This window comes from Podarcis melisellensis, assembly GCF_964234715.1.
Source record: "Podarcis melisellensis genome assembly, chromosome: 4".
Taxonomy (NCBI): Eukaryota; Metazoa; Chordata; class Lepidosauria; order Squamata; family Lacertidae; genus Podarcis; species Podarcis melisellensis.
In genome coordinates, this window is record NC_138531.1 from 34,957,936 (window position 1) to 34,984,555 (window position 26,620).

The 26,620-nt window shown below is 42.0% G+C and overlaps 2 protein-coding genes and 1 long non-coding RNA gene across 8 annotated transcripts in view; 1 reads left to right on the forward strand and 2 right to left on the reverse strand.

Annotated features, from left to right (window-relative positions):
* Nucleotides 1–12,641, reverse strand: LOC309367911 (arylsulfatase D-like). 3 transcript variants are annotated; one of them, XM_081907617.1, is made up of 10 exons: nt 12,504–12,641; nt 9,312–9,461; nt 8,953–9,074; nt 8,080–8,202; nt 6,133–6,556; nt 5,916–6,052; nt 5,271–5,405; nt 4,004–4,166; nt 1,084–1,205; nt 1–686 (listed from the first exon to the last, which is right to left on the reverse strand). In XM_081907617.1, the coding sequence occupies exons 2-10, from the start codon at nt 9,389–9,391 to the stop codon at nt 310–312; spliced, it is 1,683 nt and encodes a 560-aa protein (XP_081763743.1). In that variant the 5' UTR covers nt 9,392–9,461; nt 12,504–12,641; the 3' UTR covers nt 1–309. The 3 variants fall into 3 exon arrangements, with proteins under 3 accessions (XP_081763743.1, XP_081763742.1, XP_081763744.1); XM_081907616.1 differs by lacking the exon at nt 12,504–12,641 and adding an exon at nt 11,141–11,297; XM_081907618.1 differs by lacking the exon at nt 12,504–12,641 and adding an exon at nt 10,808–11,048.
* The window catches only part of LOC309368001, a 27,455-nt gene continuing 12,083 nt past the window's right edge, over nt 11,249–26,620 (forward strand). For both annotated transcript variants that reach the window (XR_014167470.1, XR_014167471.1), the window contains exons 1-2: nt 11,249–11,337; nt 24,059–24,170. This is a non-coding gene — a long non-coding RNA (uncharacterized lncRNA). The remainder of the gene's footprint in view (nt 11,338–24,058; nt 24,171–26,620) is intronic.
* LOC309367912 (arylsulfatase D-like) overlaps nt 12,950–26,620 on the reverse strand; it is a 16,279-nt gene continuing 2,608 nt past the window's right edge. For 2 of the 3 annotated variants that reach the window (XM_081907619.1, XM_081907621.1), the window contains 10 exons: nt 25,316–25,368; nt 24,038–24,187; nt 22,179–22,300; nt 21,758–21,880; nt 20,545–20,968; nt 18,709–18,845; nt 18,482–18,616; nt 17,205–17,367; nt 16,316–16,437; nt 12,950–13,753 (listed from right to left, as the gene is read on the reverse strand). In XM_081907619.1, coding sequence (XP_081763745.1) covers nt 13,395–13,753; nt 16,316–16,437; nt 17,205–17,367; nt 18,482–18,616; nt 18,709–18,845; nt 20,545–20,968; nt 21,758–21,880; nt 22,179–22,300; nt 24,038–24,187; nt 25,316–25,368 — 1,788 coding nt within the window. In that variant the 3' untranslated portion in view covers nt 12,950–13,394. The remainder of the gene's footprint in view (nt 13,754–16,315; nt 16,438–17,204; nt 17,368–18,481; nt 18,617–18,708; nt 18,846–20,544; nt 20,969–21,757; nt 21,881–22,178; nt 22,301–24,037; nt 24,188–25,315; nt 25,369–26,620) is intronic. The other variant, XM_081907620.1, reaches the window with a different exon arrangement.

Genomic DNA, 26,620 nt, shown 5'->3' on the forward strand with positions numbered 1-26,620 from the left:
GATGAAGGAGGGCGGGACTTTATTTGGAGCCATTTCTAGAGAGAGAGAGATACATTCCTTTGTCTCTCACTGTGATTACTGAATAAACTAATTGGTAAGAACTCTTTTTTTAATCAGCTTCTTTACTGCCACCAGGAGAGGGACCTGATTCCCCGATCCTGACAGGCAGGAAATGATGTGGCTGCATCCTCCTTCAAGCCTGGGGACTCCTTGAGAAACAAGAGAAAGCAACCTTAACTGACAGGAAGCAGCTAAAATCACACAGGAAACCTCTTGGATTATGTTCTCTGCCATAAAAGGATTCTTTGGTCAGCCGACTTTATATGAATGGGTATCACTTTCTTCATTGTCACACCAACAGAACGGGAAGGTCCCACAGCATGGCTGCAGCCATGGTTTCCACATAATGTTTCCAAGAGAGAGCTGCTGTGGGACAGGAGTGAGGGTCCCGCGATGCTCCTCCACAGCTCTGCCTATGTGCTTTAGGACTGTGTGGAACAAGGGCTCCATGTCCGGTGAAAGAGCCACGGCCTCTGATGGGTCTCTCGAGAGATCAAACAGCAGAGGAGGATCGTGATGCGTTACACCTTCTCCAGAACAAGGGCAAATCCCTTTTCCATAACAGGCTCCTGCGCCTTTGGGGTGAAAGATCGGCGTTATGTAATGAGCCTTCCATAATGCACCACCTGGGAGGAAAAAGAAAGCACAAACAAAAATACCCTGAAACAATAATCATGAAGGTGATGATGTTCCCTGGAGATCTGGCTGAAATCTGAAAATTCAAATAAATTTACTTGCCAACAGAAGGAAATGCACAAGAACAACTCTCCGATAGCCCAGTGTATTAGGTGTAATCTATTCCTCTCACTTTCCTTCTGGCCACTTGACCTGATTTTGTCAAGTTCCATTGGCAATGAACTTTATGCCCAGAAGTCTTAGGAACACTGCTTTCTATGGCAACGATTACCAGGCATGTTCTCCCCCCACCCCCGCAAAAAAGTAGTAAATTTAAGTACACCTTCATCTTATTAGTTTAAATAACAGGATTTTGTTTTCACACTCAGGGAAATTTGTTGTACTCACTGTCTTTCTGATGCCACCGTACTGCATGTAAGTATGATCCACAGTAATGAAACATGAATTCATGCTCTGAATGCTTGACTTCTTGTTGTAGCAAAGGCAATAGATTCCTTCCGTCAATTATTCTATAGCGACAAAGAAAGAATATGTCATCAGACAAGAAGACTAAAATGAAAAAGCCATGTTTTCGCAGTGCTTTCTTGTAAACAGAGCCCCCCCATGCATTCACATCAATTTTGAACAACATCCTGAAAAGTCTGTTTTTAATTCCCCCCCCCCCCCAGCATTTGATTAAACACAGATTTGGCCACGAGGGATGCAATTGCATTATGTCCAAAGATATTATAACAAAGAAGAAAGATGAGTGTATACACTATTCAAACAACTAATTATGAGGAAAGAAGTCATGAAGTAGTGCAGTTATTTAGATATTTGCTTCTTTTTTAAGTGTTATGTGAGCATGCTTAAGCTTCAATGCTGCAGAAAGGGAGCAGCCAAAATTATAAACAAAACCTAACTAAGGAAACATTTCCAACATTCAAAAAATAATATAGGCCATAAATGGAGGAACCATGGTCATCAGTTACGTCACAGATGCTGTGCAGTAGGTGCTTACAACACTAACACAACCATATTCCACACAACATTAATGATCTCACTGATGCACTAGGTGGGCTGGGAATTTTCTCTTTCTTTCATTTCAAAAGATAGCAAAAGTGCTGGAAAAGTGTACGTTGCCTACAAAAAGGTATTACTTAATACCTTAATTCAGATGACTGAATCTTGCAGAAGAATACTGGATAACCCACCTCACCCCCCAAAAGGAAGGAGGGAGGGAAGGATGGAGGGAAGGAAGGAAGGAAGGAAGGAAGGAAGGAAGGAAGGAAGGAAGGAAGGAAGGAAGGAAGGAAGGAAGGAAACTACTGAAATAGAGGAGTTCAGAAAAGAAACGGAACTAAATGTGGTTAAAAAGTAAAGTACTTAGGGGTGTACTTGACCTCCAAAAACTTGAATTTGTTTAAGGACAATTATGAGAAATGTTGGTCAGAGATTAAAAGAGACTTGGAAACATGGTCAAGACTGAAACTTTCCTTGTTGGGTAGAATAGCCGCTATAAAGATGAATGTATTGCCGAAAATGTTATTTTTGTTTCAGGCCCTCCAGATCGTAGACAAGGTGGAATGTTTTGGAAGATGGCAGAGGGATATTTCTAAATTTGTCTGGCAGGGCAAAAAGCCCCGAATAAAGTTTAAAATACTAACTGATGCGAAAGAAAGAGGGGGGTTTGCCCTGCCGGACTTGAGGTTATATTATGAATCTGCAGCCCTCTGCTGGTTGAAGGATTAGATTTTATTGGAGAACACCGATGTCCTCGACCTGGAAGGATTTGATAATGCTTTTGGGTGGCATGCATATTTGTGGTACGACAAGGTTAAAGTTCATAGATTGTTCAAAAACCATATTGTCAGAAGGGCAATTTTTATGGTCTGGTCAAAATATAAAGACTTATTGGAGAGTAAAACTCCGAGGTGGCTCTCACCGATGGAGGCCAAAGCACGTAAAAGACTCAATATGGAGGCCCACTGGCCTAAATATTGGGAAATAATTGAAAAAATTGGAGATAATTGGAGGTTGCAGAGTATGGAAAAGTTAAAAAACAAGGTGCGAGATTGGTTGCATTATGCCCAAATCCAGGAAGTTTTTAAAGCGGACAAAAAAGTGGGTTTCCAGGAGGAAAAATCGAAATTAGAGACAGAGTTGCTAGAGCCAAAATCTAAGTTAATTTCGAGAATGTACAACTTGCTGCTTAAATGGAATACACAGGATGAGATTGTTAAATCCTCCATGATAAAGTGGGCACAGGATTTGGGGCACAACATTATGTTCGAAGACTGGGAAAGGTTATGGAACACCGGAATGAAATTTACGGCATGTAGTGCCCTGAAGGAAAATATTATGAAAATGATATACCGGTGGTACATGACCCCAGTCAAGCTTGCAAAGATATATCACCTGTCTGACAACAAATGTTGGAAATGTAAAGAGGAGGAAGGGACATTCTTACACCTCTGGTGGACCTGCCCGAAGGTGAAGGCCTTCTGGGAGATGATACATAATGAACTAAAAAAGGTGCTTAGATTTACCTTACCCAAGAAACCGGAGGCCTTCCTCCTGGGCATGGTGGACCAGAGGGTGGCAAAGAAAGATAGAATTTTCTTTATGTATGCTACTACAGCAGCAAGGATCTTGATGGCAAAGCACTGGAAGACACAAAATCTACCCACATTGGAAGAATGGCAGACGCAGCTGATGGACTATATGGAACTGGCTGAAATGACTGGCAGAATTCGAGACTCGGGAGAAGAAGAAACGGAGGAAGTTTGGGAAAAGTTCAAGGATTATTTGAAAAAGCATTATAAGTTGTATGAATGTTAAAAAATGCTCCTTTTTAGGAAATTACAGCTTCAGCATCGGAAAATTTTTGAATTGGAAAATAAGGTATAACAAGACAGAAGTGGTGTAATGAAATAATTTTATTGTGTTGAAACTAAAAATTAATGGATTTGGACTGTAATGTTTAGAGACCAGATATCACGATAAAATGGAAGACATATTATTATGTTTAAAATAAGTTAACAAATTGCTGAGGTTTTGAATCGATAGAGAATGCAGTGCTCGGAAGATGGGGGGAGTCTATTAGATCTATGGAAATATGTATTTGGAAGTTGGATTTTGTATATTATAAACTTAATAAAAATTATATTAAAAAAAAAAAGGAAAAGTGTATCCTTCAACAGAGAACCTACACTATCAATGTCCACTGCTCCCAGGCTACATTATATATTGCATGATGAATTCTGCTTATTTCAAGATGCATTCAAGTAGAGCATGCACAATAAGAGCAAGGATACAGGCTCTATACCTGTCTTGTGGTACAGTCCCTCCAGCCACATGTGCCACCGTAGGGTAAATATCCATAAGGCTTGTTGGTTCATCAACAACAGTGTTGGCAGGGAGCATTCCAGGCCACCTTAAGATGCCTGGCACACGAATGCCTCCTTCCCAACCTCCCATGCCTTTGCCCCCTACATTGGGAACACAATAGCAGAAACAGACATGTTTATTATACTTACTTTCCTAAGCAAAAGAACATTCCAAGTCTCTTGTGGGTGGTGGAACCACATGGGCTTTCCATTTTCTTTTAAACTATCAATATGCACTAAAGGGCTGAGAATCAGTGGGATTACTTTCATTTCAAACAAAAGCAGATCATAGGTTTTAGAATATATTGCAACCTTCCATATTTGTATTTGTATTATTATTTTATTTATGCCCCACCCATCTGTCTGGGTTTCCCCAGCCACTCTGGGTGGCTTACAGCATATATAAAACATAGTAAAATATCAAACATTAAAAACTTCCCGATACAGGGCAGATGTCTTGTAAAAAGTTATGTAGTTCTTTATCTCCTTGACATCTGAAGGAAGGGAATTCCATAGAGATGGCACCACCTCTGAGAAGGCCCTCTGCCTTGTTCCCTGTAACTTTGTTTCTTGCAGTGAGGGAACCAGCAGAAGACTCTCAGAGGAGGACCTCAGTGTCTGGGCAGAATGATGGGGGTGGAGAACTTCAGGTATACCGGGCCCAAGGCTGTTTAGGGCTTTAAATGTCAGCACCAACACTTTGCTCAGAAATGTACCGGGAGCCAGTGGAAATCCTTTAACACCAGTGTTATTTGGTCCCGGTGGCCACTCCCAGTTACCAGTCTAGCTGCCACATTCTGGATTAGTTGTAGTTACTGAGTCACCTTCAAAGGTAGCCCCAGACAGAGCTCTGTGCAGTAGTCCAAGTGGGAGATAACTAGAGTATGCACCACTCTGGCAACACAGTCCATGAGTAGGTAGGGCCTCTGACAGCGTACCAGATGTAGCTGGTAGACAGCTGCCCTGGACACAGAAGTGACCTGCACCTCCATGGACAGCTGTGGGTTACCCAATAATATTTATCAGCAATATGCAACTCAAAAGAGTTCCCAGAGACATATGTCTACAGGGTGTGGTCAATAAAAGACCACATGCCTCCTCATTTCATAGCACAGGAAAAGAGATCAATTTATCCTGGAAAACAACCCAAAGCAAAATTACCCTAACTTCCATATAGGCAAAGCAACTATATGCTGCACTGTTTACCTTTATATATGCCATTCCAGCCACCCAGCTGTATTGTTCCTTCCTGAGCTTCCAGCTGCCCTCCATGGTCCGAGCCAAAATAGGTCAATGTGTTGTTTCTCAAGCCTTCCTTGTCAATAGCATCTAGAATCTGACCTACAGAGTTAACCCACCACCAAAAACAAATATTTACTATGGAGACAATAGCACACAAGGAATTTGTCTTATCTTATCCTCAAAACAGTCCTGTGGTACAAGTTAAGCTTGGCTCATGAAACAGGGATAACCTATCTCTCCCTGCTGACTTTGAAAGAGGCTAGCTGTTCCTTAGATGCACATCAAATTATTGCATAAAGGTGTACGTTGTAGAATTGACAGTGGCCATGCAGGAACCTTTCTCCTCCTCCTCTCCATCCTAACAGGACGTGTCTGTGATTATCCCACCAAAACTATAATAAACTGCAGCACTGAGGGCAGGATGTTCTATATTTCACCTTTGTACTACAAGAAAGGGTAGCTGATTTTTAAATGATTCACTCAACCCTTGCAGCCCATAAATAAGGCAGTGTTCAAGACAGCCACAGAATCATAGTCCATGCCTCACCACCACTTGGAATGACCAGTGTCCATTAACAAGAGAAGAATGTTTAGAGAAAGCCAACCCACCTACTAACCAGTCCATTTCTTCTACATTGTCTCCATATATCCCATGCCTGCTTTTCCCAAGAAAAGCTTCTGTTGTAAACAGGGGCGTGTGGACGTGCAAAAAAGAAACAAAGAGGAGGAATGGCCCATGCTTGTTGCTTAAAAGAAATGAATAGAACACATTTAGTAAATTGCAGCATCTTTGCAGTTTGATATTTCAGGAAAAGTGTTCAATTACCTCTGAATGAATGAAACTGCTTCCTTTAGGACAAGAGAAGCCGTTCTTTCCAGCTTCATTGGTTGTTCAGTGATGTTGTGGTTGCGCATCAAGATGCAGTTCCAGTATTTCACAAAGCCATAGCTGGAGTACCAGGAAGCAAAAAACAGGAACCCAAGCAAAGCAAAAAAGGTGACCACCTTCCAAGTAACAGAGACCAGTCCTGTTGTCTTTCCTACAAGAGCTGTGAGAATTGCAAGGGCAATAAGTTGGGTGTAGAACCACAGCTTAGCCTGCAATGCTGCATCCAACTCTGGAGGCTTGTGGTCCTGGCAGTTGTTGAGAAGAGTGAAAGGCATGCCATAAAAGTAATCAAAGCCGTGACTCAAAGGATGGTGGCAGTGATCATGGACAGAGTCACAGTTTACCCCTTGATGCCACTTCCCTGGAAATTAAAGCAGAAAACAGTCTGTTACTATTGCTTGAAGTGGATTCTGCTGCCCACCCCTTCAGAGTTTCATAACTAAAGTTATCTTCCAGGAAGGTCTTCCTTTCAAACACAGTCGCAAATGAATGGCACTGTACAACCGTGCAGTTTCATGGGACTATAGCAGCACTAAAGCACCCTTGTAGCATTTTAACATGTCATGGCTTCCCCTAAAGAATCCTGGGAACTGGAAGGGGTTAAGTGTGCTCACCTAACATACCTACAATTCCCAGTACCCTCAAGAAACTAGTTTCTAAGCTTCTCCATAACTTGTAAATCTGGTATCAGTGTGCTTTAAAAGTATGGCATGTTTGTCCACTCAAATCCTTACTTCCCTTCCTATAATGATCCTTTAAGCGGAGATTTCAGAATGATCCTTTAAGTGGCATTACCTGACCATCTGTGCCAGACAGTGTTAATCTTCATGTTTAATACATGAACCATTTCTCAAAAGGACCGCTATGACTGTGAATCTTTAGAACATTTAGATTTACAGGGAAACTGCAACACAGCAGATTTAGTGGAGTCTCTTGACCTACTAACCTCCACTGTGAAATCAATCGACAATTTGTTGCACTTGGCTTCCTTTCCAGTTGATGGTCTAATCATTTGACTCTTAACTCTCACGCACGAGCCCAGCATGTAGTCGGAGAAAGACTCCCACAGAAAGCAGCAATGAGCATGCATCACTTCAGGAGCACTCCTAATCCACACAGAAAAAGTCCTAAACGTCTAACCCGGTCCCGAATCTCAAGATGACCTTAAGATACAGTCATTACTGTCCCTGCACACTGTTTACACAATTGCAGCCAGGTGTTTAGGTACTGATGCATACATGCAACTATAAATAGAAATCTAGTTACAGTATTATTTATTTTCTCTCTTTTTACAATCATTTGGTATTTCTGATTTTTCTTTTCACTTTACTTCTGCCATCTTAAATCATGAATGTAACCAAGTGGGTATACAAGTCAGAAAACAAAGACATACTTGCCGACACACTTGGTAACATATTTGCCTCGCTCAAATGCTTGCTACAGTACAGGCAGGTTATTGTGTAACACCGTTAGTATAAGTCACGTAAAAGTAGGTCATGTTAATGTAGCACATTCTGACCCAGTCATACCAAATATCCCAGGTTTATTCTCAACACCCCCCCCCCCCCGAGAGAGAGAGAGAGAGAGACAGGCAGGCAGACAGGTTAAAGAGGGCAAATTCCAGGTAAGCATGGGGACCCTAAGCTTTAACAAACAAACAGAGGATCTTATGGGAACAGGGAATTAAGTCAATGTCAAAGCTGCCTTCATTCCACAGACCTTATGATGAGAAAAGGTCAGGCAACAAACATTTTCTTATCTGCTGGAACCAGTAATTTTTCATCATCTTCACATCCAAGATTTAATAAGCATTTGTTTTTATATAAAGACCTGAAGATCTACAGACACCTATGATCATGAGGAGGTCATAGGATTTCTACGTACCTACAAGTCCCGTGGCATAACCCTGCTGCTGCAAGACCTTGGCAAAAGTGGTTTCATTGGCAGGGAGTCCTCCTGAGCCAGCGTTCCACTGCAGAGCCCGATATGAACCACCTGAAGCCATGCCTGTATTACCAAGGGTAAAGACCACAAGTAAACCAATCACCAATACATTTATCAAGTTCAGTTTACATGGATCTGCATTTCTCTTTACACTCAAACATTATCAAGACATCAATATAACCCAGCTGTACAAATTCATCCGGTTGGGTCCAAAGGTTGCTGGTGTCACAAAAATACCATATCCTTCCTTTAAATAATACTATCACAGGAATGAGCTCCTGTCCTGGAACACAACATAATAATGCTAAAACCATTTCATTGATGGGGAAAGTATAATAGAAGCTGTAAAAACAAATACAAAGCTTAGTCATTTAAATATGGTTCCTTGCGTCATCAGCCTGGTGAAACTTCAACAGATGCCGGTATCAAACAACCTAATGCCATGTACAGCGACAATTCTCAACAGATAATTAAATCAAAAATTTAAGTAATTGTCATTATTTAAACTCGGGAAATACCGGTACATCGTTGAATTACACTTCATTGATGGATAGTAGATTCAAGACAAAGACAGATAGTTAACTTGCAGAACTCACAGCCACAATAGGCTATGGCCACTAGCTTGGATGGCTGTAAATGAGGTTTAGATACATTTATCAGCACCTGAGTATCATGCTAAAAAAATGCAGTCAGGAATGAAGTACTGGCTTTTCATGTGGAACAAAACTGTACTACTTTCAGCATGTTTATTTTGTTCAACTTTGCACATTGTCTCAGCTGCACATCAAAGCAAACATTACAAATATACTCGACCTGATCTGATGGGGTATCTGCCAGTCAGAAAAGCTGCTCTGCTTGGGGTACAGAGCGAAGCTGCAGCAATGTGCTGAGTAAGCTTTACTCCTTCCTTTGCCAGCCGGTCAATATTAGGGGTGCTGAGATAGAAAGGTGATATATTAATAGAATGAAATAGCAGGAGACAAAAGAAGGAGGCAATATATGGCAATTTATCTTGACAGTCCAAGCAACCTGCATTACATAGGTGACACTTCTTTGTAGTGACAAGCCACAGTGAAGTAAAATCAACTGGAAGATGGCCCAAAGCTCTTCAAGAAACCTTTTAGCCAGAGTCATATTCACAGCAATACAACAGTAACCCGAGAATCCCTTACTTGATAGTGTCATTGCCATAGCAGCCTAGATCTCCAATCCCAAGGTCATCAGCCAACATCAGAACAATATTAGGTTTCATGTTCGGAGCTGCATTTGTCCCACGGGCATCAAGTGATATAAGTAAAGCCAACAGAGTAGCTAGATAGATTCTGAAATCAAAAATCACCAAACAATGGTTTACTTGTATGAAGCTGACAGGAGAGAATTAAGACCTAGACCATATGACAGTACAGTGGTACCTCGGTTCTAAAACATCTCTGTTGACGAACGTTTTGGAACACAAATGCCAAAGACCCAGAAGTAAATGCTTCCATTTCTAAACACGTCTCAAAAGTCGAACGGCTTCTGCTGCATGTTTTTCAATTTTCTCAACTGAATGTGCAACAGCCCTTCACGCCTCAGTTTTTGAACCTTTTGGAACCTGAACAGTCTTTCAGAACAGATTATGTTCGAGAACTGAGGTACCACTGTATTTTTAGTATGCCAATGATAAAACTGTTAAAACGGACTACAACCGTTGAGTAAAATGGAGCGACACTTTCAGGACTGCTTTAGATGTAAATTATTATGATGCAATTTTAATTATAATAATTTATTAAATTTCTGTTCCACACTTCTTTCCTAAGGAGCCCAGAGTAGTAAAGCAATATGATTGAAATGAAAATTTTAAAAAGTTAAAACATCTAAAAACAACAAGTGCAACCCTGTAAGCCAAAGTATTGGATGGATCCCCAATTTACCCCCACCTCAAGTTGAGAACTATGCATCTCTGCTATAACAGGTCCCCATGTGTTGGGAGAAATGTCTGTAGAGGGAAGATTGTCCTATGCATGGAGGCCTCAGGGTACCAAGAGGTACAAAAGACTCTTTCAGAGATACAGCGGTACCTTGGGTTACATACGCTTCAGGTTACATACGCTTCAGGTTACATATGCTTCAGGTTACAGACTCCACTAACCCAGAAATATTACCTCGGGTTAAGAACTTTGCTTCAGAATGAGAACAGAAATCGCACAGCAGTGGTGTGGCGGCAGCAGGAGGCCCCATTATCTAAAGTGGGGCTTCAGGTTAAGAACAGTTTCAGGTTAAGAACGGACCTCCGGAACGAATTAAGTACTTAACCAGAGGTATCACTGTAGTCCCCATAAGGTGTGGAAAGCACAGAGGCATAGCTGTGACCATAGGGGTGGGGCTAGAGGCATTGTCCTGATTTAAAGAGGATATCACGTTGCCCATGCTAGGAAGGGCAAGAACAACCCCCCCAACCAATATTATTGTTGAGAGCAAGCAAAAATATTTACGGCTTCTTCAAATGGACGCAATCCCCCCCCCTTCCCTGCCCGCCTACTCTTGTGCCTTTAATAGCAGCTCCACAGCCTAGAATTATGCAAGTGAAGTTTTATTCAGTGTGCAGGAAAATGGTTTTGTAATTGGGGAAAGCTCGTCTGCTTAATTGCTGCTGGTAATGGCAAAGGTAGGAGGAAGACAGCTCTACCTGCCACGCCTTTGCAGGGTCTTGATTCCCCTCCAATTTATTTTATTTTTTTAATGGAAAGTTCGGTCATTTACATAACTGAAAACCGAGCCCCTGCTTTACAAACTCCATAGTTCCTTTGAAAACAAAGATCCCCCCAAGCAAGATCGCAGGAGTTTGACTTTTCCGAAGGACGGGAGTCTAAAAGGAGGAAGCAAGCGGCAGGCTTTCGCCTCCGACCCCGCTAGTCAAGCACAGGCTCAAAACCAGAGCTGCGCTTCCAGACACGCACAGAGGGAACGCAGCTCCGTGGAAAGCAGCCGTCATGGTCCAAGGAAATCGGGAAAGGCACACCTTGGAAACGAAGGAGAGACCCTCTCCAGGCGCTCGCCCTCTGCTTGGCTGAGCCCACCGTGTAGCCAGGCAATCCCCATCGCGAAAGCCAGGACCCACCCGGAAGAAAGGAGCCTGGCCAAGGGGGCAAGGCTTAGGCAGAGCCAGTAAAAGGCTGCAGAGAAAGCAAAAGCCTTCCTTGAAAACAGCGAGCTTCGGTAAGGGGATGAGGGGAAATTCCAAACTTTCTCAGAAAGCGTAGAGCAGGCTTTCTTTAATAGAATCATAGAGTTATATGGGATTGTGTGGGGTGTTAGGTAGTACTTCTGGTGGGGACACGTCGCTCTCCTTCTGGGATACGTGGTCCACTTTAGTCCCCACCCTGCACTCAGCTCTCACCTAGGGCTCCTAGAAGCTGTCAGCGTGCAGCCACACCCAGGGAATGGCTTCAATTGGCTGGCTAAACCAGGTGAAGGTAGCTGATGGGTCTCAAGCCCTCATAGGGACTTCAGCACTTGGCTGACCAGACCAATTGTGGATCCAATGGTTAAGAAGGTGGTTTCTGCACATGCTGTAGAAGGAAGTGAGGGGCAGATGGGACTCATCAGCTTGGGAAGGTAGCCCATCTAGGAGAAGGAAAACTCTGGTCTTAAACCTCCATTGCCTTGTGGGATATCTTTGGGGGAAGAAAAGGCTAGGAGTAAATCCTACAGAAATCCAGAGTTCCTAGGAGGGTTGGTTGGCACCCTGCATGGCTCCTTCCTGCAGCCAAGACGGTGCCAAACATATTGCTCTGCTTTCCTTTGGACTGCATTTCATTGTCTTTCATTGTCAGCCCTCTAGGTAGATAAAAATAAAAAAAAAACTTTAGAAGGTAAATAGGCCTGTCCAAAATGATTTATGGCTTTTAGGGTTGCTTTTTTAAGTCTAGCTGAAGCGTCTTTTTAAGCATGTGAAATGAATAGGTACTATCTTGAAGGACCCAGGAATACCAGATGACAATATCTGAATGTTTGTGTTCATCTGTAGCTTTGATTCAATTGCCCTTTGTAGAAAGAAGGGCACTGCAGACAGTTACCACCTGTTTAATCAATCAATTTATGGACAACTTCATATAACTGTGGGAATGTTAAGGAAGGTAGGAAAGGTTATATTGTTTTGATATTATCCCTCCTCACTCATGCCAGCATGTAAGTAAACAGTAGAGCACATTCCCTTCCAACTTATTGGAAGCTAGTTGATGATTCATTAGAATTCTTTAATTAAGCAATCGAGTTTGGCTTGTCCAGTCTGGATTGTTCCTGGCAAGTTTCCCCTTTATTTTCCTATTAAAATAATAACACAACACAGTCTTCTTTAAAAGTAAGAATAAAGTTTTACTCACATTCAGTTCACAGCAGTAATCTGAAGGTAGGCTTTATCTTGTAGTTACAGTGAAAAGAAGTTTGAATTATCTCATACTTTCTGCTTGTGGGCTCCATCCTATGTGAAGGTTTGAGCCATGCACTGGTTAAGAGCCAGGAGAGTGAGAGTCCATGAGTAAGACTATGAGACCAAGAGATTGAGGGATGGTTGCATGGCCAGCCCTTTTACCTGGTCAGCTAGGGTCACGTCCATCCAGAGCAGGTATGACAGGAAGTCCTCCCTGTCTGCAGCCACATTCCCATGTGTCCATTCTAGGCAACAGGAAATTGTATTTGACTGCTCTAGTAATAATACATCTCACAATAACAAATCACTTAGTAGTTTACAAATAAAAAATGGTAACACCACAAAGCTAAAAAACAAGTAAGAGGAAATACATAATGTCAGCATCACAATAAAATACAATATTGCTCTACACATCTCCAAGCAGCAAAAGACTCTAGGGGCTCCAACGCTTACCCAGGATTCTGTTTCCTTGGAATGAAGGTCAAAGGAGACTTTGGTGTTTTTAAGATATATGGTTTTATTTACACACACACAAATATATACACACAATGTGATCAAAGGATGGAGGGGCTCTCAGCATTAACTCCCCAACAGATCTTTCTTCCTCATTAGGCTTCCAGCAATACCCCAGGCCAGAGCTCTTGGGTCTAGCTCAGAGCAAGACATACCGGTATCTCTGTCTCTGGCTTCAAGCATCACACAAAAATAACTTGACCTATTATTCCCCACCCCATGGCAGCTTGGCATCCAGCCAGGTGAGCAGGCTGGGAAATGGCCTACCTAGTTGTCTCCATTGCAACTTATTAGGGCACATAACACAGGAAACTTTAAAATGATGTCCCTTTTATAGGTTTTCCTTTTCTTTGTCACACCAGCAGAATGGGAAGGTCCCACAGCATGGCTGCAGCCATGGTTTCCAGATATTGTGGCCAAAAGAAAGCTGTGATTGGACAGGAGTGAGGGTCCTGCGATGCTCTTCCACAGCTCTGCCTATGCGCTTTAGAACTTCATGGAACAGGGGCTCCGTGTCTGGTGAAAGAGGCACAGCCTCTGATGGGTCTCGAGAGAGATCAAACAGCAGAGGAGGATCGTGTTGTCTTACATATTTCCCAGAACATTGGCAAAATACTATATTGTAACAACCTCCAGATCCCTCTGGATGAAAGATTGGTGTCATATAATGAACCTTCCACACATTTCCACCTGGTGGGAAAGAATCCACATGAATATATTATTATTATTTTTAAAAACTATTTATTGAATTTTCAAATTTTACACATTTTTCCACCCTTCCATGATGTCCTATGTTTTCCCTTAAATGCTTCATATTTTTGATTCTTAATCTCTACATTTAACCATCCTGAGTTATTCATCCTGATATTTCTAAACTGTATTTCAAATCCTGCTTGCATTTTCATACTACAATATTTCTTTAAATATTCTCTGAAATATTTCCATTCCTCCAAAAACGTTTCTTCATTCTTATCTCTAATTTCGCCTGTTAGCCTTGCCATTTCTGCATGCGACATCATTTTTATAAGCCATATAATTAACACACACAGTTTCCTCAGTCTTTTATACTGGCTGCACCACACACACACACACACACACACACACATGCATACCTTGTGAGGAGGGCAGATCTGTAAAGCTTCTGGTCAATTGCAGTCCTTAAATAAAAAACTATTATGTGCCAGATTCCTGGTTATGTACCTTTGCTCTAGTTAGTATAATAGGAGTGATCAAAGGGGAAGGTAGATCCCATGTTATGGTCTGGAGGGACTAATAGCTTGCTGAAGCTAATATCTGGAGACTACCTGGAATCTCATGCTCCCCAAGTTTCCATGATGGAAGAAAGGCAGAATATATTTGTAAGAAAAGAAAAAGTGACTGTCCATAGAATAGCTGCTCCTTTCTCCTCTTTCTGACTCACTTGTACTGGGGTCTTGGATCATGCTGAGCCCTTATTTTCTTTATGGTCCCCAAATTTCTCCTTGTCAGAAGTGCCACATATCCCGCCTCTATGTTAATTCTTATGAAAGAGTTTTTACTTATTAGTGAACCAGCCCAAGCACCCCAAGGCGATGGTTTCAACACTGAGATTGTTCCTGCCAGCGTCTTGATACATATTAAAGTCACAGCCAAGTGACTTTTTTTTGTAGAATGATATATCTCAGATCAATCCAGAAACAGGTTGTCCTACGTGCATCGCTTTCAAGATGAGGCATCTGTTGCCACATTTCATGACAGTGCCTCATCGAATCCTAACCCCATTTATCTGGAAGGAAGCCCCACTGAATTAAACAGAACAAATTTTTCAACGGACATGGTTATTCTTGTGCTGTAAGCTCCCTACAATATCAGACAGTGTGATGAACATTTGCATTCAAGCTTGTAATTTTAAATGGCAGGTCAGCATGTTTACTTGCAAAATGAGCTGCTCCTGGGTACATAGTCCAGGCCACCATAATAACTGACAGTCTAGAGCCTTTTGCTGCCCAAAGATCTGCTCTTAATCACTTTGTATTATCTTGAGGTATGCCTTATTACGCATCTGTCCTTTTGTTATACAAGAACACAATGGGAAATAGGCAAAATGTGGGGGCCCAATGGAGGATGCAAGTAGACCAAGAAAAGAAATCACGATTTGAAATGTGGAAGTATTCTTAAGACTAAGTACCATGCTAAACAAGAAATCCATCACAGTGGTACCTTGAGTTACATACGCTTCAGGTTACATATGCTTCAGGTTACACACTCCGCTAACCCAGAAATAGTGTATCTTCAGAGTGTATCTGAAGAAGTGTGCATGCACACGAAAGCTCATACCAATAACTAACCTAGTTGGTCTTTAAGGTGCTACTGGAAGGAATTTTTTTTGTCCAGAAATAGTGCTTCAGGATAAGAACAGAAATCAGGCTCCGGCAGTGCGGCAGCAGCAGGAGGCCCCATTAGCTAAAATGGTGCTTCAGGTTAAGAACAGTTTCAGGTTAAGAACGGACCTCCGGAACAAATTAAGTACTTAACCCGAGGTACCACTGTAATTCATGTTAGGCATATGGTAATACAGCATGCAGAAGTGACTGCTGCTTCACCAATTTGGAAAGAGACTTAATAGATTGTGAGAAAGTGAAATAGGGGCCCATTTCTTTCTACTGTGGGACCAGTATCTTCCAAGCAACACAGCTTGTTGCAATTAGCAAATCCATCAATTTCAGATTCTGTCAGTTCCCAAACTTAAATTCAGTTCCCCCTCAGTTTGATTTTTTTAAAATTTAAAGCCCTCATGAAAATTCATTGACATTTGGGTGGGAATTTCTCCTCATATACACTTTTGCCAAATATACACATTATTGTTTTTTACACTTTCCCCTGATATAACCATGGTGTACATATTACTTGGCTAGAGAACTAAATTGCAAAAGTAGGTTAAGCGTGAATTTCCAATGATGGTTGTGTTTTGGGTTGCGCATTGCTTCAGAAAGTGCAAATAAGGCTGGTTCACCTTTAAATGCAAACTTCATCAAATCCTTCCTCCTATACCTAATCTGTGGTCATCCTACATTATCCTTATAAATATGCTGAAAATGAAGAGGGACCTTGAGTCGCTCATTTTTCGTTGTTGATCTTTATTAATTTCCTTAGTCCGACTGTATTATTAAACCATCTCTTCAGAAAACATAACTATTTTGCCACTGTTTTGTGAATGATTATTTTACCAGAAATTAAATAGATTTTTAATTTGAAGGGATTTGCTGTACTTACTGTCCTTCTGGTGCCACCGTGCTGCGTGTAAATACATCCCACAGTAGTGAAACAGGAATTCATGCTCCGAGTGCTGAACTGATCCCTGCAGCAAAGGCATCAAATCTCGACCATCAATTATCCTGAAGGGACAAAGGGAATGACTTAGATTGCTTTCGACAAATTGCCCTTGGATGGGTTCCACATTAGTTTTGCATTCAGAACTTTGAAACAATAGTGACTATGTAATTTGCTAAATGAATGTGTGTGATAGCTGCTCGTTTATATCTAAAGCAATATTATTTTCTATTTATAACCACTATGTGAGTCCTTGGGAGCTGAGAATTTGAGATGCCGTGTGTGTTTGTGTGTGTGCGCGGACACGCATGCACGCATATGTGTATATATGCATATGTATGTGAAAAAGGTAAAGGCAAAGGACTCCTGGATGGTTAAGTCCAGTGAAAGGCGACTATAGGGTTGCAGGGCTCATCTCTCTTTCAGTCCGAGGGAGCCGGTGCTTGTCCACAGACAGCTTTCCAGGTCATGTGGCCAGCATGACTAAATTGCTTCTGGTGCAACAGGATGCCATGATGGAAACCAGAGCGCACGGAAATGCCATTTACCTTCCCACTGCAGTGGTACATACTTATCTACTTGCACTGGTGTGCTTTCAAACTGCTAGGTTTGGTGGAGCTGGGACAGAGCAACAGGAGCTCACCCCATTGTGAGGATTCAAACTGCTGACCTGATCAGCAAGCCCAAGAGGCTCAGTGGTTTAGACCACAGCACCACCCGCTGTGTATATCTACTTATCAAGGGAAGTTGGCCACCTGTATACAATAAAACCACAAGCCATTTTGAGACACTGGTAAATATATGAAAGTGTCTACCGTGACATAATCCATACCTGTCCTGTGGTACTGTCCCGCCAGCCAGATGAACCAACGTAGGGAAAATGTCCATTAGACTGGTTGGTTCATGAATAATCTTGCCCTCGGGTAGCATTCCTGTCCATCTAAATAATCCAGGGACACGGATTCCTCCTTCCCAGCCTGCCATGGCTTTTCCACCTAGAATTACCATAGAACAACACCTCATGATTAAAATTGAACTCCCTGCCATGCACTTATTATGTTGCTCATATAGAAAACTGAATAAACTGCACTTCATTTTTTTATGCCATTTATTTAATACTTCACCCTTCAAGGGAGAAATACACTCACAAATTTATCAAGCAAAGAAAAAGATAAAGCCACCAAAACATGCCTAGATAGCTCAGTTAAGCATGGATGGCTCAGTTGGTTAAAGTGTGGTGCTGATAATGCCAAGGTTGCAGGTTCGATCCCTGTATGGGACAGCTGCATATTCCTCCATAGCAGGGGGTTGGACTAGATGATCCTCAGGATCCCTTCCAACTCTACAATTCCATGAATCTATGAGAAAAACAGTACTACCACTAATTATCTATCTATCTATCTATCTATCTATCTATCTATCTATCTATCTGGGAAAACAGAGGCATTTGTCCAGTGCTCAAGGGATGCTTTATGTTTGAGAAGGCAATCTATCAGGACTCAGGACATGGAGGGTTTAAAAATCTTAAGTACTGACATTTTTTTTACTTGTGCCTCAAAATGGGCCTGGAATCAGGGCTGAGATATGTTCCCATTGTCCAGTCCCAAGACTGAGTCATGAGCAGAATGACTTCCATGTGCGCAGTGGACCTTCCCTTCCCTCAATGGTCTCCCCCAAATCTGTTCCAGAGGGTTGGAACCCCCAGAGCAGATTCACAAGAGAAGGGAAGGGAAGTTCCATTGCAGGGACGTATCAAGGGGGTGCGGTGGGTGCGGTCCACCCTGGGTGTCACCACTGAGGGGGTGACAAAATGGTGGGTGGCACTCACCATGGGGCCTGTAGCTCGCCCTAGCCACACGTCTCTCCTGGGAGTGACGCAGTGGCTTGAGTGCCCACAGGCTCCGTGCTGCCCCAAACGGTACACCCACCGCCTCCCCATCAGCTGTAGGGTGGCTGAGTGGGAGGAGGCAGGCAGACATCTCGGAGGCCCCATGGTGCTGCTGTGGGCTGCTGGCCCCCCATGGGTGGCTGGCCCCACCTCCGGGCACGCCACCCCAGGCGCCCGATCAGCTTGCTCCGCTGCTGTTCCATTGGTCTCAGAATTCTCACCTTTGTAGATGCCATTCCAACCACCTCGCGGAGCATTTCCTTCTCTTGCTTCCAAGTGGCCACCATGGTCCGAAGTAAAATAGGTCAGTGTGCTGTTTTTCAAATTTTCCTTGTCAAGCTTATCCAAAATCCTTCCTATAAAGAATCCACAGTGACATAGAGGATCACGGTTTGGATTGCTCTGCCCATCCATTTTATATTCTTAAAAAAAAGAAAGGTTGACTTACCTACCATCCAGTCCATCTCTTCGACATTGTCACCATACAATCCATGCCTGCTTTTCCCCCTGAACCTTTCTGTTGTTACCACTGGTGTGTGGACATGTAAGAAAGAAACAAAGAGGAAGAATGGTCCTTGCTTGTTCCTACAGAAACGACAACAACAACTAATTATTGTTTAGAACAAACAAATTTATATATAATTTTCTGATACTTCTGTTAGTGTGAATAATCTATACTGAGTTAGTAATTAAATAAGGGATAGGGAAGCTGTGGTGTGTGTGGCCCTCTAAACCTTTCCATCTGCCTCATGGGGATGTTACGTGTCCCATAATACCAACCAAGAGGGGCTGTCAAGATCTGTCAGATGGGGAGGGGGAGTCTGATGAGAGGGTATGTGGTGGGCTTGAGCAGTGTGCTGGGAAGAAGAAGAGTTTGGATTTGATATTCCCCCTTTCACTCCCTTTAAGGAGTCTCAAAGTGGCTAACATTCTTTTTTCCCTTCCTCCCCCACAACAAACACTCTGTGAGGTGAATGGGGCTGAGAGACTTCAGAGAAGTGTGACTGGCCCATGGTCACCCTGCAGCTGCATGTGGAGGAGCAGAGACACGAACCTGGTTCCCCAAATAGTGAGACTACCACTCTTAACCACTACACCACACTGGCTCACCACTGCCAGTGGTCCTGGGAGAGGACTTTGCCCCACTGCCAGATATCCCACAAGCCAGAGCCACCCCTGACCCCTTCTCCTCTGCTTGACATTTCCAATTAGCAGGGCTAACTAAGTCTCAGGCAAAGAGGAAGTTGGAGGAGCTGAACCTTTGCTGTCAGCTGTGCCAGCGTGAACAGACTGAGCTCCTTCAGAGAAGCACTCATTTGCAAGCACAGTCCTAGAATTATGCTTACACACCCTACACCCTATAACCTGTAGACCAAGCTAAAACATCAATTGTGGGCTGATTCCTTGAAACCTTTGGTTTCCACCAAGCAGAGACTTGGCTTTATGAGTCTGAGAGTGGGAGCCTGAATAGGGACAATTACAGACCACACCCTTCATCAGCAATGCTTTTCACCCACCTGTGTATTTATATTTGGCTAGAATTTGAACTCTAATAATGCTTCTTGCTTGCCCCAATGGAGGATAGAGGGTGGTGTGTCTCTCTGGGTATAGAAACATGCCTACCGGACAAAGTGCATTCATTGCTATACCCACTTTTGCTTCTGGTTCTGCCCACCCATAGAATATGGTTGCTGGAAGGCTGTCTACCAGGAGTGCCAACTTGGCCCCGTGACTGTAAATGTCCAGGACCATGGGTGCTGGAGAATTTTGTGGGTGCTTGGGCACCCAGGGCCCCAGGGAGTTGGCACTTATGTTGTCTACAAGGTCTACAGGCTGTAAAAAAGTTCCTCACTTCTGCATTAAACTATAACTGATGGCATGAAATACCCCAATAAGGCTCATTGGTTTCTATAAAATTATGGGAAGATAATTCTCTTTGCAGATGTGAGGAAAATGCTTTTCATCGGAGCAGACAATTACAGTGAAACATCTTTCTGACTGATGAAGCAATTGATTTTTTAGCTTTTGCTTACTATTCTAAGTCTTTTGTGTAACCAAAATGCCTCAAGAATCCCACAACTGGAGATGTGAGGTAGAGTAGCCATTTTGCTGACTGAAAAATAATAATAGACAACTTCTAAAGACCTTGTTGCTTCTGCCTCTATTGAATATCATTACATTCATTACAACTGGACTTTTTAAAAACAAACAAACGAGATGGATGCTTCATTTCCTCTCACACATTTGTAATCTCATGTAATTCATACAAGGAATCTCGTTTTACCTTTCAATAAAGGAAATGGCTTCCCTCAGCACCAGGGATGCAGCTCTCTCTACCTTCATTGGTTGCTCTGTAATTTCATAGTTTCTCATTACAATGCAGTCCCAGTATCTTATGAATCCATAGCTTGAGAACCAGGAAATAAAGAAGGCGAAACCAAACAAAGCCAGGGAGAAAATTGTTTTCCAACTGAGGGGCAGCAGATGAGTGAGCTTTGCTGCCATAAGTGTAAGTACAGCAAGGGCAATCAACAGAGTATAGGACCCAAGCTTGATTCGTTGGTGCATCTCCTTCTCTGGAGGGTATGTAATTTGACAATCACCCATCAGTGAAAATGGCATTCCATAAAAATAGTCAAATCCATGATTTAAGGGGTGATGGCAGAAGTCGTCACGGGTTTGACAGTTCATACCTAGATGCCACTTCCCTGAAAAACAGAATTCGGGAGGGAAAGTCACATTTTTGCCAACCAATGCATGCTAAGCAGATGTATATGGACAAGTTGGCTTCCAAATTGTCCAACTCATTTCATACATTAAAACAGTCCCCACCCTTGAAACATTCTTGAACTACAACTCCCACCATCCCTGACCACCAGCCATACTGGCTAGGAATGATGGGAGTTGTAGTACAACAACATCGAGGGACCCGAGGTTGAGAAAGACTGCATTAAAATGTTTTCCCTCAGAGAATTAGTGGCATATATCCTGGTGAAAAATGTTCAAGATTCCCTTTTACACATGTGTTATTATTACACATGTGTTATTATTTATTTACAGACTGGCTTCCAGCAGAGTCTTCAGTTATAAAGATAATAAAACAGCAGGAATATAGAATCAATTAATAAAACTGATGATTGAAAATTGATAATTAATTGATAAAATTGATAATAAAATCAAGAAATAATAACAACAGCCATTATTCAGTGGGTACACAAAATTATCCATTATATTTATTATGTATTCTGTGGTTTTATATCTTGATTTTATTCTGTGAACTGTCCTGAGACCCCTAGATATAGGGCAGTATATAAATTCATCATGAAGAAGAAGAAGAAGAAGAAGAAGAAGAAGAAGAAGAAGAAGAAGAAGAAGAAGAAGAAGAAACAAAAAGGTTCTTCCCAGAAGGACGTAGTCATGGGGACTACTGCTGTGCCCCATGACCTTCTATGACATTTGTACATTCTTTCCTAAATGCTGTGCACAAGTTTTCTTACCTATTAAGCCAGTGGTGTAGCCTTTGTTCTGCAATATCTTGGCAAAAGTAGTTTCATTCTGCGGAAGCCCACCAGAACCAGCAAGCCAGCTAATGACACGGAAACGATCCCTTTCATCCAAACCTAAGATAAAGTGATCATATATAACATAGCCAGTAATATGGCTGTGAACTTCAATCGGTTGTCCACATACAGTTCTAATGGAAGATTAAGATGTCCCTCTCCTTATCTAAATCAATGGACATCAGATTAAAAACAAACCAGATCTCTGTGAAGCCTGCATAGGGAAGCCCTCCCTCTCTTAGCCTTCCCATCAAGATCCAATACCTCAGTACAACTGTAAAGAATATTTCCACAAATGTCTCCAAGGGCAATTGTTTCTACTGAAGACTAGATGGTGCCTTTTGACAACACTGCACACCTGATCTTACGGGGTATCGGCCAGTCAGAAAAGCGGCTCTGCTTGGGGAGCAAACGGGGGCTGCTGAAATGTGCTGAGTGAGTTTCACACCTTCTTCTGCTAGCCGATCGATATTGGGAGTCCTAAGGAAAACAACAATAACAGGGCAATATATTTGAGCTGAGTAACTGTAAAGCAAACAGAGAATGTCTAGGAACTGAATGCCTTGACAAAGTCTAAGTTAGCTAAAGGCACCTCCAGATTGTCGTGTTTTTGTGAGAAGGATTCAAGTGCATACTGGAAATTTAGGTTTGCGCAATTAAAATGGGTCAAAGTCCTGCCAGCCTAGCACAACAAATGCATTTAAACGACCACATGACTTGGTGATTAGCACATAAATGGGAAAATGCGCAGAAAGGTGTGGAATGAACTAACTGTTAATGGAAATAATAGGATCATACAATTGTAGAGTTGGAAGGGACCTCAAGGACCATCTAGTCTGCCCCCTGCAATGCAGGAATATTTTGCCCAAAGTGAGGCTCAAACCCATGACCTTGAGATGAAGAGTCTTATGCTGAGCTATGTCAGCGTATATAATACATATAAACAATTCAGGCTGCATGCTAATGGATGTACAGTGGTACCTCAGGTTACATACGCTTCAGGTTACAGACTCCGCTAACCCAGAAATAGTGCTTCAGGTTAAGAACTTTGCTTCAGGATGAGAACAGAAATCGGGCTCCAGCGGCGTGGCAGCAGCAGGAGGCCCCATTAGCTAAAGTGGTGCTTCAGGTTAAGAACAGTTTCAGGTTAAGTATGGACCTCCGGAACGAATTAAGTACTTAACCCGAGGTACCACTGTATAACCTCTCCATAAACAAATCAGACTGAACGCACAATAAAGACCAAAGATAGTCTAACCTATGCGTAAGCTTTCTACCTAGTAAGCCAATTAAAAGTGTCATTGTAGCAGCCTCAACACACACACTCAATGTTAATAATATAATATAATATAATTATAATTATAATTATATTATAATATAATATAATATAATATAATATAATAAGCTTTTTGTAGACCAACCTTAGGTAACTAAATAACAGCCAACTAGCACAGATACTTAGTTCTTCAAATGTAACCCTTGACTTTACCTCCACCTATGCTTACATTGTATCTTAAGTTGTTTCAAACTGTTTTTAATATCCTGCAATATTGTATTTTAATATCCACATTGGATTAACTGTTGCAACCTGCTCTGGGACCTTAGGGTGAAGGGCTCGTAATAAACTGCAATAATAATAATAATAATAATAATAATAATAATAATAATAATAATACCAAGCCTTGTTCTATTAAGCACATTTTAAAAGGTGATTTCCCCACAGTTTATATAAGTCAATGTGGTGTAATGGTTGGATGAAGACCTGGTTGACCTGGGTTCAAATCCACATTCAGTCATGACGTGAATTTCACTGGGTGACCGTGGGCTGGCTACTACAGTAACTCTCAGCTTAATTTACCACATAGGATTATTAGGTTAATATAGATTGGTGTAGGGATTCATGTATGTCACCTTGTGCTTCTTAGAATAAATGTAGGATGCAATGAATGAATGAATGAATGAATCAGATTTCTATATCGCCCTTCATCTGAAGATCACAGGGTTGCTTACAATATAAAAACACAAAAACACATACCACTATAACAAACAAAAATACCCCACACAGTTTAAAAGGCAATAGATTTATTATTATTTATTAAATACAATGAGAAATAGATAAATAAAATTAGTGCCTAGCACTAGCACCTGACATTTAATATCATGCATATTTATAGAATGTGTCGTGGAAGGCTATCACAGATCTGCAGAAGCCTTTACCTGATTGTATCATTTCCATAGCAGCCGAGATCCCCAATGCCAAAGTCATCAGCCAGGAAGATGACAAAGTTGGGCTTATAGCTGACTGAAGCTTGCAGTTCCAGTGGAGTTAGCAATAGCACCAAAGCTAGAAGTGAGCGTGGATTTCTCCTGGAAAGATGAAAGATGATTTAACTGTTGTGGGTGTGTTGTACTGTCTTATCCTATTCACACTCCATAGTAACTTTCCTCATGTAAGGCTGCAAAGGAACATGTAGTTTCTAAGGGAGTGAAAATATTTTAATATGGCTTTTTTAAAAAAGGAACTTTAATTTTGTGTATTCATGCTGTAGATGTTATCTGTTAGCTAATTTCACCATTAAGCAGCATGAAACTACAGAGGGCAGCAGTATGATTAGCTAGGCAATAGGTAGCTGTCTGAGAGAAATGTCACCATGCAGCCCTGCAAGGGCATGACCCTGAAATAAAATGCAAACCATAATGTTCCTCTGAACACTGACCGCCAGTTTTATTATATGTGATGTACACATGTGTAGCATCTTGCTCCCACGGGTGCGTGACCAACAGACAAGTTACTGCCTTCAAGCAGCTCCCATTAAAAACTGCCAAGTTGGGTTTTTGTTTCATATTACTCAAGAATATCCATTTGACACACCATAAAGCATATTGTTGTAGTTTCCATATGCTTTGCTTTCTAATACAAGATTATTATTTTTTGCACTGGTTTCCTTATTAATCAACAGGTGGATTATTATGAATGAAAGTTCATTATTATGAATGAAAGTTTATTTAAGGCATGTTAAAGTTATACACGGGACGTGGGTGGTGCTGTGGGTTAAACCACAGAGCCTAGGACTTGCCGATCAGAAGGTCGGTGGTTCGAATCCCCATGACGGGGTGAGTTCCCGTTGCTCGGTCCCTGCTCCTACCAACCTAGCAGTTCGAAAGCACGTCAAAGTGCAAGTAGTACCGCTCTGGCGGGAAGGTAAATGGCGTTTCCGTGCGCTGCTCTGGTTCGCCTGAAGCAGCTTAGTCATGCTGGCCACCGGCTCCCTCGGCCAATAAAGCGAGATGAGCGCCGCAACCCCAGAGTCGGTCACGACTGGACCTAACAGTCAGGGGTCCCTTTATCTTTACCTAAAGTCATACAACAAAATACAGCAATTATAGAGAAGCACACTGCTTTCCCATTGCATTAATAAGCTATTGGATTTTTTTTTTTAAAAAAACAACCACATATAACAAAACACCATCTAATTCTAGTAATGTGCTACATACCACATGACCTCTTTCAGGGATTGCCACGTTGTAGATATACTGCAATGAAGAATCTAAAAAAGAAAAGAGAACACAACACCAATACTAGAGAAGATCTGGATAATGACAATATATAGATGTTAAATCTTTCTATATTCATTTAAAAGGAAGAAAACAGCATACTGAAGGAGGCATAGAAACTTCTGTTCAATGCAATAAGATGGGGAACAGAGTTCTTCTTCTTTATGCCTTTTTATAACTACCTTCTTATAGCCACGAGGGGACGGGCTTATTACTGTGCTGTTCCACTTCATTTTTGTTGTGGTAAAACAACATTTCTTTCAGTGACATGATTAGGGACCTGCCTTTTTCGTTTCTTTTTTAAGTGCATGCAGCTCAGTGTTATGCTGCAAAGAATGTTCTTTCCTGAGGGGAGACACTTCCAGTGCTTTCAGCCAGTCACGTTTAAGGGCATGCAAAGGTTTACAGTCATACCTCGGGTTACAGCCGCTTCAGGTCGCCACAACCCAGAAGTACCAGAATGGGTTACTTCCAGGTTTCAGTAGTCGTGCATGCGCAGAAGCGCTAAATCGTGCTTTGCGCATGTGCAGGTTGTGAACGTGCATCCAGCACCGGTCAAGTTCGCAAACCGAGCGTCCACTGTACTCAACTTTTGCAAGCCTCCAAAGGAAGGTTAAGTTTCTTGTTCTGCACACCAAATATCATAGATATGGGGGCTTTCATGTAAAAAATAATTGGTGGTTCTACCAGATTTTTTGCTGTTGCAAAACTGCATCTCCTCCTGAGGCAGTTTATCTTAAACACACCCACCCTCCCCCATAGCAATCATAAACCCAATGAACTCAATGAGATTTCCAAATATGCACGCCTAGGATTGCACTGGTATGCACTGAAGTCTGCTTGAATCTTTGCTTCTATGCTGAGATTCCTGTCCCTTAAGTGTCCTTTCAACTCTACAATTCTTCAATTCTATGACTTGTTTCAAGAGTGCAAGCATTCCCTTCCTGCAATTAGTTTCTTAATGCGGTTCAGAACAGTGCAACAGTATACATTATTTCTAACAATATACTTTACTGGCACCTGATGTCTCATGTTGCTGTGAATCTTAAACATTGTATTGTGAAACACTGCCCTGGTTCACTTTAACACTGGGAGCCACTGCCTTTTCTTATCTTATGGCTACTACATGAAAAGCTGCCCGAAAACTGGTACAGACATGGAGTCTCCCTAGACAGCTATGGATGGGAAGCAGCTCTCCCTTTCTATGGCAGTCACACAAATAGTCACCACACTTGTGGACAGAAA